Source organism: Mytilus galloprovincialis, chromosome 2 (genome assembly GCF_965363235.1).
Source record: "Mytilus galloprovincialis chromosome 2, xbMytGall1.hap1.1, whole genome shotgun sequence".
Lineage (NCBI taxonomy): Eukaryota > Metazoa > Mollusca > Bivalvia > Mytilida > Mytilidae > Mytilus > Mytilus galloprovincialis.
This window is the reverse complement of record NC_134839.1, coordinates 48137927-48150611: the sequence shown is the minus strand read 5'-3', so window position 1 is coordinate 48150611 and position 12685 is coordinate 48137927. Positions and strand designations below refer to the sequence as shown.

Genomic DNA, 12685 nt, shown 5'->3' with positions numbered 1-12685 from the left:
TCAAGGTCAGATGAGACCTGCCAGTTGGACATGTACACCTGACAGTCCTTCCATTAACCGAATATAACATTCCTTTTGAGATATATAACTTTGTGGTACTATTTCATAGATATCTATACACTTGTATGCAAGTTATTTTCTTGAAACGAGAAAAATACTTTGAACCCCCAATCCTAAACAGTTAGGATAATTTCCCTAAAATCAACCCCCACCTTCCTATTGTGGTATGGAACCTTGTGGTATAATTTCATAGCAATCTATGTTTTCTGATAAGGTATAAACATATTTTTTATTTAGTAAAAACCGTCATAAAGGACAATTACTCTAAGAAGTAGTCGGACAATTTCAGCCACGTTTACTCAAAAGTTTAGATCTCGTCTTATTGAACATTTTCTGCTTATTTAGGTTTCCATTTATCTACTATTGTTTCAAGATCATATTTAACAAAAATGATAAAATTTGTCATATATGGATAAAACTAAAAGAAGTCGTCTGACCATTTTGATGTGAATAGACAAAATGTAGATCTCATCATTCCTATCATTTTTCCTTGTCAGGTTTTCCCTATTCATAGTGGTTTTCAAAATAATAAACATGTATGTAATTGATGTAAAATAACATCTGCATTTCTTCATTAAACAGCTGAAAATATAAAACAAAACACCATAACTTGCCATTCCCAATTTTTATTTCTGTATCATTTAGACAAGCACTCATTTTACTTCTTACAAACATTACACAACTTTTCATAAAACAGTCACATTAATTTCTCTTACAAAAACACATTTTTTAATTAATAGTTCATGCTTTTAAAGCTGTTAGACCATTTGAAAACCTTGCAGGTACTGTAAAATTGAATTTGGTTTTAAAACTTCTATTCACCTTAGTATTGGCTGTAATACTTGTTACTATACATAATTAAGACTGCTGAAAGCCTGCAGCAAAAACAACAAAGTGATCTTTTACGTTGATGAATAAAAAAATAACGAGGTTGAGAATGTCAGATGGGTTCAATTACTACACTGTGGATAGAGCACTATTGATCACTCACCCATATAAAATGTTAGCATGTTCTATGAACAAAAAGTATATAATTCTATAGAAAATATTTAGTTTTCATTCAATTTTGTTTGCAAGTGCTCTTACACACCTTATCCTGAAAATTTACACAATCACTGGAGAAAAATGTCACCCAGGCACATATGCTTCACATCTAATCCATGTACCCATAATTATTGTTCAATATAAAACACGTCTAGCACTGATGAACAAGTCTCAAATTGACTGATTACCACTAGTATGTAAAACGGAGGTCAAGGCCATGTGACATATGTGTTGACTACAAATTCTACTCACAACTAATCCACATATCAAAATATATATAATGTTGGCTTATCATGCATACTACTGAAAACATGGATAACCAGATTTTATATAATATATATAACCTTATATTACCCCTTCATATTGCGGTCGAGGTAAAAAATAAGGCAAGAATGTGTCCCTAGTACATGGATGCCCCATTTCGCACTATCATTTTCTATGTTCAGTGGACCGTGAAAATGGGGTAAAAACTCTAAGTTGGCAATAAAATTACAAAGATCATATAATATGGAACATGTAAGTTTCAAGTTTTCTGGACTTCAACTTTATCAAAAACTACTTCAACCAAAAAGATCTGATCGTGAACTACCTCCAAACATGTTTCTTATTATGTGTTACAGTGGGAATAGGAAAAGAGGGGCGAAAGATACCAAAAGAAAACTGAGGGTATTTTCAAATAGTTACAGCTACTGAAAAACAGGAAGTGGTACATTTTTTTCTCAAATACCATATTTTAATTGCCAAGACAAAATTGATGCTTAATGTACTCTCATTTACACTGTATATCTTCTATGATGACATGAAAATATGTTTTTCTTTTATAAATTAAAATCTATAATTCAAAAAAGATGTTAAACTAACTTATCATAATTTTTTATGGATTTTCCATCATGGTATCAACTGCATTCTCAGAAAGAGTTATCTTATCAACCAATTACAACAAGTAAGATATTAAATTTCTGTTTTTATAAAACTCAGATCGGGACAAAAGTTTCAAATAAATGCTTTATAAATCTATTTTACACTGTATATCAATGAACAAATGCTTACAAACATTGTTTTAACTGCCATTTATACAAACATTACAAAAAATGTACGATACATATTACAAGCATCCAGAACATACAAAATTTAAATACAAATATACTTTTTAACAACATAATAGATGCTTCCTTGTCAAATGAAATCAGTTGTGTATACATTTTCTTGAAATATTATTTTTTGACAAGTAATATTGTCTGTGAGTATTTTATTTCTGTTCTTTTATTTGACCATAATTCTGTTGAAAATTGGTAGTTTGGTACAAACAAAAATTAGTAAATCCACAGAAATCAGTTTCAAAATATAAAGTTTACATACAGCATACAATTCAACTTAAGGTGGTACCCAACACTTTCACTAAAATTAATTGGCTCGTTTAATTTCATAAAATTTTGTCAAAGTATTTACTTTGAGACTTTAATAAAAATTTAAAAATTTAATTTTTTTTGAACCAACCGTTTTGTCAGAAAAAATACACTGGTTATATAGCAATTTGACAAACACCAATTTTGATCATTGAGAAGCTTAGTATTTCTTTTACAACACAATGTAATTAAAACATTTAGCTGACTTTACAGAGTTATCTCCCTGTATTGTTAGGTACGGGGCCAAAATTAAACGAGCCCAATTAATTGTTTTTTGTCAGAAAAAATACACTGGTTATATAGCAATTTGACAAACACCAATTTTGATCATTGAGAAGCTTAATATTTCTTTTACAACACAATGTAATTAAAACGTTTAGCTGACTTTACAGAGTTATCTCCCTGTAGTGTTAGGTACCACCTTAACCTTAGATTTGTTATTATTGGGTTAGAGTAATCAAAAATACCTGTAAAAGAATAAAACTACTGGAATGTTTTTGGCAGAGGAATGACATTTTCTAAAAAAAACATGTATTTTCATTTTATAAAGGCAACAGTTAAGAATTCTCCTTTTTCAGAAAATGAGCATGATAAAAGTTCCATAATTTTTTTTCAACTTTTCTCTCCAATTTCAAGCAAGTAAGTTGGACCATAACAATCATGAAATTTTAATAAATTCAGTAGATGTATTTCATTACTGTGTTGAAAGTCTTTTGTAAAATTCAGAATGAAAATAGGGAATATGTCAAAGAGACAACAACTTGAACAAAGATTAAATAACAGCCGAAGGGTCTTCAACACAGTGCAAAAATCCAGCACCTGGAGGTTATAAATATGGTTTAACATTGTAAAGATGCATTACATAGATATAAAATTTCAGGAAGTCATCAACTAATTTGTACAGAACACTGAACGTTCATTTGTTGTAAGAATGGCTTCTTAATCTTCTATTAGAATTTGTAAGAATGGCTTCTTTATCTCCTATTAGAATTTGTAAGAATGGCTTCTTTATCTCCTATTAGAATTTGTAAGAATGGCTTCTTTATCTCCTATTAGAATTTGTAAGAATGGCTTCTTTATCTCCTATTAGAATTTGTAAGAATGGCTTCTTTATCTCCTATTAGAATTTGTTTAAGTATAGTCAATTGCTCTTGTGAAAATTTTAAAATGACATGAAAAAAAACATGATTGCAATATTTATAATTGACTAATATAAAAACAAAATAACAGAAATAGCAAAAGACAGCTGTCATCTTAGCATATGGCACCAAACGCTAACAACCAATTTTTATAAGGTATAAAAACACAGGGAAAACATAGGCTATATAACTTCCTTTGAAAAATAGAATACATTATATATATATATATTCCTATGTTTGTACATAGAAGTACTGATTATGATTGTTAAAAGTAAAGAAAGAAAAATAGATACAGACATTTTGATTTTTGTGGAGATTTGATAGCAAACAATATAACACTTTTACTCTGATAGTATGAATACTGAGAAGGAAGATATATAATTTTGGAGATTAATCTTTTTGGAAGTTTATAAAATTAAGAATGGAAATGGGGAATGTGTCAAACAGACAACAACCCCACCATAGAAAAAAACAACAGCAGAAGGTCACCAACAGGTCTTCAATGCAGCGAGAAATTCCTGCACCTGGATGCGTCCATCAGTTGGCCCCTAAACAAATATATACTAGTTCAGTGATAATGAACGCCATACTAATTTCCAAATTGTACACAAGAAACTAAAATTAAAATAATACAAGACTAACAAAGGCCAGAGGCTCCTGACTTGGGACAGGCGCAAAAATGCCGCGGGGTTAAACATGGGACAGGCGCAAAAATGCGGCGGGGTTAAACATGTTTATGAGATCTCAACCCTCCCCCTATACCTCTAGCCAATGTAGAAAAGTATGTCTTTTTATAGAAACAATTATGATTTATAACATAAGCCACACATTTGATGTTCACTTTTTATCCAGAATCACTTCTTGAGATCATTTGAGATATTTGGAACAAATATTTAATGTTGCAAAACTACATATACATGTACTGATATGATAAGTAATCATAAATTAATTGTTGTAAGCATAGTAAGATTAAGATTTTTTATTCTTAAAATATTAAAATTTTTATAAAAGTAATATACAGTGAAACATGTGTAAATGAATCCTTCAATCTGATTGCCATACATGAATAGTTGTTATTTAATCTCTAAATACTGATAATTTATCAAATTAAAACACAATTGTCATTTCGAACCTTCCAAAATTAGACGCTTAAACAAAATCAGATACAATAAATCAAACTGGTGACTACAAAGAGAGATAAAATTGAGAATAGAAATGGGAATGCATCAATGTATATTTCACCAAATGCATACAAAATGCATGTTAGTTTACTTGTATAAATTTCTCACTTCAAGTCTTGCACATGCAGGACATTAGAAACATTACAAAAACAGGGTGAATGTAGAGTGTAATCCTCATACCATTAGTTAAATTAAAATGTCTAACATATACATATATATCTTGACAGCTAAGCTATCATAAACAATAAACACTAAAGCTACAAAACAACTATAATTGTGACTAGTATTGAACCTATTACTACATTAAGTAGTTTTTTTATTCAATTTTCATACTTTATTCAAGATAAATCCAGGCAAGCTTAATTTTCATAACCTTTTAATATTGTATAAAAAGGATAGTCATGATAGTAGAGCAGTCAAAAATTGTCACAAAGTTCTGTGAAAATAGTCTTTTTAAACATATAAAATAGATGAAACCGAATTAAAAAAAAATATATCTAAAGAAGAAATTAAAATTCCTAAACATATCTAATATAATATCTATTCATAAAGTCCAATAAGATACATCATATATACACCAACTAACAATGCTCCTATTTCTTTTATAGATTGTCCTAGCTTGGTATCTTCCAACAATTCAGGAATGACAGATACTGTTGCAATGTATATAAAACCTCCTGCTGTGAATGGGAGGATCCATGCTACAGCTGCATCACCTCCTCCTTCAGCTAGAAGACTACAAACTGTACCCATCATAGCACCAATTGCTGTACTAAATTGTAACAACATTGCCTGTTAAAAAGAAAAAAAAAATTTAACTTGTAGGAATTTTTTTCTCACATTAAACATTTAAACAAAATTTTAATATCTTTATACAACACAAGTTAAGTCTATAGTCTCTTAGTATGAAACTGTACTTATGTTTTCATTTTTAACATACTATGAGGTATGGGTACTGCTAGTTAATGATCTATAGTTTTTAACCTCTATGTTATTTGGTTTCTGTAGAGAGTTGTCTTATTGACAATCTTACCACATCTTTTTTCTTTGTATTGATTTACAGAAATAAACGTGTTTCCTACACTGATTTTCAATGTATCTTTTTTATGCAGTTCTACTTATTCCATCACGTCAATGTGCCTGTCCCGAGTAACTCAGTAAGGAACTTCATCAGTGGTCATCATTAGCCTGATTAGTTATGTTGTAATTTTTTTTAGTTATTTAGGGTTTTAGGTGTTGATCTAAAATCTTTCTTAGTCTCTTTGAAATTCAATCAAAATTTGTAAAGCTTGACACTTTGAACAGACACTTGTCTTCATGTATTGTTGACTAGAAGTTATGATTTTTTTTATGTTGTTGAGTTGCTGTCTCATTGATGCATACTGGTACCCCACAACTCCTTTTATTGATAGTTCATCTTCTGCACCATCTTATAGGTATGCAGTTCAATTATTCAATAAAAAGATGCTTATCAAACTATAAAACTAATCATGCTAATAAAAAAAGAATTTAAAAAATCAAGATAGACACATGGTGAAGTTTGTATAGTTTTTTATCATGTTTATCCTGCATACAAATTTGAGACACTGCACACGTTAAAGTGTTAAATGTTCACGGATTTCAATTTTGCCAATTTCAGTAAAACAAAATGGAAAATACATATTTCTCCTCAAGTCAATCAAATCTTTACAAGAAAGATCAGAATTAAGCACAAGAAAATGGAAAATAAAATCTAAAATTTCAAAATTTAAACTTTACAACTTTATATATTAAACAATATTTTCATAAACTAAATGTATCTTACATGTATTTTACAATATACATGTATAATACAAAATACATAAAAATTATAAAAAGATAGAATACACCTAGCTTAGTTATGTTTTATGCCTGTTCTTAAGATGTATCATGGGTATGGGCACTTCAAAAATTTTCTTTTTACAAGATAAAGCATTTTTGGGGTTTTTTTTCACAAGTAATTCAAATATATGACAAAAGTTTATATGATATTGTTTAGATGTACTTTTGTAGTTAAATTAATAATTAATTAAAAACATTTTGCCAGAAAAGACATGAGATGTACAATTTAAAAATTAATGGTATTATGATAAATGTGAATGAACGTGTATGTTGTGGTTGCAGAGCATATTTTGCTACTGCAAAGTGCTTTTTATGTATATTATAAAAAGCCAGAAATGTTCAAATATAGGTATACTAAGGAAAGAATCAAAAATAGAAAGCAAAAGGTACCTAAAAATGAACTCAAGAATGAAAAGATTGGCTGAATTATAACTAAAATTTATATATAGAATTTTACCAGTATACATGTATGTTATCATTTAGACAATACAACAAGCTGCATTTCTATGAAATTCACAAATGTACATATGGAGCCATAACACTTATATACTGTACCTTTCTCTTTGTGCACCCAGACTTTACTAAGATAGCGAAATCTCCAATTTCATGTGGTATCTCATGTAAGAATATAGTTATAGTGGTAATAATTCCTATATTTCTACCAGCTAGAAAAGAAGCACCTATGGCCAAACCATCTGTGAAATTGTGAGCAGCATCTGCAGCAAGGTTTAAATAACCAGCAACTTTTATGTCTTCAGGTTCTGAAAAAAAAACATGAAATATAGACAACAATTATTTGAAAACTAATAGATATGCAGTTATAATTCAATGTTACAGCAACTTTCTATTATATGAAAACAACGAGGTCCAATTAGCCGGCATGAAGGAAAAAATAAGAATCAGAAAATTCAACTTTATATATCAATATATACATTTTGTAGAACAATGGCTTTTATGCATATGGTCATGATGGTGTTCATGATGTTGATTAAAAACTACACCATTCCAAGCGCTTTTGTTTTCCACATAATTAATATTACCAATAATTAACAAGTTCTATGTCAAATCCAAATTGAAACTGATACCAATAGTATATGTCATGTATGTACAATTTCAGAGAGATCCATACACTTACTATGTGTACACACAATAAAAAATGCAAGTTAATGTACGGAAACTACAAAAAATATTATTTTTACCCCTTTTTGGCCTCTAATTCCCAAACAGTTGGTGCAATAAACACCAAAATCAATCCTAACTATTCTTTTGCACCTCAGTGTCTCAGTGGTATTGAACCGTCTTGTAAAATATCATAGACTATGATAGAGATTCATACACTTAAACTAAAGTTATTGTCAGGAATTACATGTAAATATATGTCTTCTGATGACCAAGCCGAAAACATTATACATGTACATGTATTACGAAAGCAAAAAATATTTTCTGCCATATAAAAAATATTAGACATGAAGATCAGGCCTAAATTAAAATATTGTTTGTTTGCCCTTTTCCGACCCTATGTTATGAAACAGGGTAGGTAGGTACAATGTAGGTAAAATATTTTATTTTTTTCCCAAACAAAATAATTTGGCTCGGTATATTTTTTGTCATGGGTAGGCAGTTAGGTACAATATTTTATTTTATAGATACAAAATCTGCATAATGTCATTTTTGTCTGTTTTGCTTTTGCTAATAAGTTTCTGGGACTATTAGTATAATAGTCCCAGGAAGTTTTGAAAAAAAATATCATGTAGAATGTGAAGTTAATTCATATGCACAACTATTTTGTTTTCAAATATCAAAATATAGAGCTGTGCCGCATATTTTCAACATGTATATGCCTGGAACTTTGAGAGTTCAGTTTAACTTGCACTAATATTCTGTACTACGTACCTTGTACGCTTACCTCTACTTAAAGGTTTTCTGTAAGAGATAACTTTGTCCTGGTAAAATATGTCCGGGCAGACATACATTACTAGTAGAAAAAGTCCCTAGAGTGTTTAAATTTTTGTGTGTGCCTGGGTTTCCAATAAAAATGCTTCAAGACTTGAACTCAATTGTCACGTATTCTACATCGCATTTATAAATGATCTGTTTGGAAAACTTGGGCGATTTTACTGCCAAATATTCTCCTTGTCACCTTTGGTTCATGTCAGATATAAATAATATAGCAATGCTGGTCGAAGGCATCGTTAACATAATCATCCTGATCTACAGATCACAAAAGGCCATCCTTACATAGCATAAAACGTCCGTTTACAAAAAAGTTTGTACACACGTTGAAAATTTTGTATTAAAAGAACTTTTTTGTAAATGAACCGTCCCTGCTTTTCAAGTATAAAGATACAGAGTAACGTACGTCATATCATGTTTTCAAAGCGTTCAACATCGATTTCAAACAAATGCTTTGAAACTCTAAATGGAAGTATTCATGTCAAACGCTCACGTGATACCAAATGGACTAGACCTTATACGGTAAAGAGAAAACCTGAGGATTCCGGTAAAAAAGTTTTGAGCGGGAAATACAAATATAAGATTTTTGGTAGGAAGGAAAAAACAAAATAAAATAAAATCTTGCAGGTAAATACAAATAAAAGATTTTCTGGTGAAACGAATTTATAGGGTCGGTCGGTAAAGGGCAAACAAACAATATTTTAATTTAAGCCTCATGAAGAAGGGAAAATGCACAAATTGCCAATAAATGATTTTTTAAGCATATGAATGAAGTAATATGTCTTTCAACATACATGTAGTTATATAAATAATGTCTACACATAATGAAATTTAGAGATATTCATCTTTTAACACAATTTGAATACATTTTAATAAGTTGATACTAGTTTGTTATGGATGTATTGAATGAATTTACAGTGGTAAATGTTAGCAATGCCATTGGTACGAGTTACCATTGCCATTGGTATCAGTTTGAAATTGTACGAGATAACGATAATTCAACTGGGGCAACGTTAACTTTTAAATGTCATACATAGGAATTCGATATTAATCTACCTGTTACTTGTTTCTCTTCTGTCTTTTCAATTTTCTTCTTTGAATCTTTAGTTTCTTTTCCTTTTGCATCTTCGTCACCTTCACCTTTCTTTTCGCTTTTGACTGGCTTTGGTGGTGCATGGCTGTGAGCATGTCCTCCCTTTACATACCTCACAAATTTTTCAACCATCAGGAAAACAACGATTCCAGCAAGGACCCATAATCCAACTGTCATATCGTGACCATGCTCATGTCCTCCTTCTCCATGAGAATGCCCATGAGAATGTGAGTGTGCGTGGTCACTGTCTCCATGTGAATGGGGCGATACTGCATGAGGAATTAGATGTAAAAATGCATCACCAAGAAGACCACCAGATGCAAAGCTGAGGAGAATTTTCAGTAAATTTTGATTTTTAGCATCATATGCATTTTCTAATGGAATGAACAAAAGAATTACAATTGGTGAAACACTGATTAGAGCTGTGGCACCACAAGCCTGTAACCAAAGAACCAACCCTGTTGATTTTTGGGATGACTTTGTAGGTGCATCATGTGTGTGTCCATGATCGTGTGCATGGTCATGTGTATGTCCATGATCGTGTGCGTGTCCATGATTGTGTGTATGTCCATGATCATGTGCATGTCCGTGATCATGCTCTACGTTTGCTTTCTTTGAATATTTAAAGGATGGATTGGGCTCATCTTGCTCATCATGGGAATGAGCATGTCCGTGGCCGTTGTGTGCGTTAATGCCAGACCTCAGTAAAATTGCAGACAGAATAATAACAAAAGCAATTGAAAATAAACTGCGATGGTTCCTTTTAGCCCTGTTCATCTTCTAATCATTCAAAAATCTGTTTTCGTATGTTCGAAAGTAGACGTGGCTTTTTGTTTTGGAAGGGACGCAACTCTTTGCCGGCAAAATTTACTGTTGCTAAATTATGTCTTCTCATCCCGGAACAGTTTCCAATTTAAGTTTTAAAATACGATCGGAACTTCCTATGTTTATGTTTCTTTTAATTTTTATACGACTGCAAAAAAAAAAAAAAAAAAAAATTGGGTTCGTATAACTTCTATTCCATCTCAATCCTCAATCTTAAGGTCTATTGGCACAAATTGTCCCAATCGGTGCGGTTTTCCTCTCTGGTGCGTTTTCCATCTAATTTTATCATGTTTTTATCTTTAAAATGGCTATTTTTTAACAAAAGAATAAAATACCAACAATCAATTCTAATGTATAAAATTGTAAATGGACTAACACCTGATTACTTAGCAATGCTAAATATTGTTGTTGTGCAATTAGAATCCTGCATCTCAACACCACAACTTACGATCTGTCTATAATAAAGATCTATTTGTTCCAAGACCAAATACAAATTTTTGTAAAAAAAAAATCTTTTCATGAAAGTATATGGCTTCAGATTTATTTCAAAAACTCCAAATCCCTATTAATATGTTTTATCTACAGACCTCCTGATATGCCACAATCGTGGCCTAGTCACGGAATTTGAAAAGGAAGTCGAGAAGGCAAACGAATTAGAACTAGAAATGCTAATAGTGGGTGATATCAATATAGATTTTACACTGACATGTGGTATAAACTATTTCTGTCAGTTATTAACAGGCACGCTCCTGTCAAAGTAACTTCAAGGAATTAAACATATAAGCCAACCAGATTAGCTTACAGATGAGATAAAAGACGCCCAAAAGAAAAGAAACCATTATCAAAGCAAGAGGGATTGCAATGGAAAAAAAATCGTTATTGGCGCAACAAACGTACTAAATTAATGGAAACATCTAAACAGTCCCATCTCAAGCAAGCAATAGAAAAAACAAAAAACCTAAAGAAATTTGGGCTTTACTCAAATATTTAAAACCCAAAACCCAAAATGAAATTCCATCTACCATGAATTTTGACAATAAATAGTACGATAATATGCAAAATATATGGTTAATCATTTCAACACTCACTTTACAACAATAGGTGATAAATAATATCAAGCAAATAAATTAAATGATTATAATGTTCAAGCCGATAAAATACCCGCTGGTGTTAGATTTACGATTCCGTTTATTAAACTAGACGAAACTAAGAAATCACTTTCTAAACTAGAAGCATCAAAAGCAACTGGACTTGATGAAGTTGGTCCGTTTTTCATTAAATTGTCATCGGAAGCTTTAGCCCCAAGTATAAGGTATTTTTATCTATATCTGTCAAAATATTATTTGTTACATAGTGTGCTAGTGACCTAATACGGTATAATATATGGGGTCAGTAAATTCCATATGGGGTGAGAAGCTCGAATCCCCATATGGAATTTACTGACCCCATATATACCGTATTACGTCACTAGCACACTATGTAACGAATTTATCTTACTGACTGTCTTAACGTGTAAAATTTAGACTAGTGACCTATCAAAGTGAGCAAGTTTTCAATACAGTTAGCATTAACATGGATTATTAGTTACATAGTGTGCTAGTGACCTAATACGGTATATATGGGGTCAGTAAATTCCATATGGGGATTCGAGCGTATTTTCGCTCCCACCCCATATGGAATTTACTGACCCCATATATACCGTATTACGTCAATATCACACTACGTAACGAATTTATCTTAACGACGTCTATCTTAACGTATAAAATTTAGACTAGTGACCTATCAAAATGAGCAAGTCTTCAATACAGTTAGCATTAATATGATGCCACAATGACAACTTGTTAGATTTAAATGTGTTTTCTGAATTTATTTCACTTTATCATCACTTTCTACGTCTGTTGAAACCTTTTAAGATTTTTTATCAGAAATAAATTCATAAAATACATATAAATCTAACAAGTTGTCATTGTTGGCATCTGTTTTTGTAGGATCAAAGGAAGTGGTTTCTTATCCATGTTAATGCTAACTGTATTGAAAACTTGCTCACTTTCCCATGATAGGTCACTAGTCTAAATTTTACACGTTGAGACAGTCGGTAAGATAAATTCGTTACATAGTGTGCTA

The 12685-nt window shown here is 31.1% G+C and overlaps 1 protein-coding gene across 1 annotated transcript; it reads right to left on the bottom strand.

The window, feature by feature from the left end:
• Positions 1-670: 670 nt before the first annotated feature.
• LOC143063728 (protein catecholamines up-like) lies at positions 671-10608 on the bottom strand. The gene is made up of 3 exons (XM_076236064.1): positions 9700-10608; positions 7246-7451; positions 671-5622 (listed from the first exon to the last, which is right to left on the bottom strand). Exons 1-3 carry the CDS (start codon positions 10511-10513, stop codon positions 5371-5373), a joined length of 1272 nt encoding a protein of 423 aa, XP_076092179.1. The 5' UTR covers positions 10514-10608; the 3' UTR covers positions 671-5370.
• Positions 10609-12685: the final 2077 nt, after the last annotated feature.

Bases quoted from the DNA above. Each gene is read 5' to 3' on its own strand.
- LOC143063728 (XM_076236064.1), bottom strand. From the start codon at position 10,513: ATGAACAGGGCTAAAAGGAACCATCGCAGTTTATTTTCAATTGCTTTT. The intron at 7,452-9,699 runs GTAGATTAATAT...TTTTTTTTTCAG, and splicing joins AGAAGAGAAACAAGTAACAG to AACCTGAAGACATAAAAGTT. The intron at 5,623-7,245 runs GTACAGTATATA...TCTTTTTAACAG, and splicing joins CTGGGTGCACAAAGAGAAAG to GCAATGTTGTTACAATTTAG.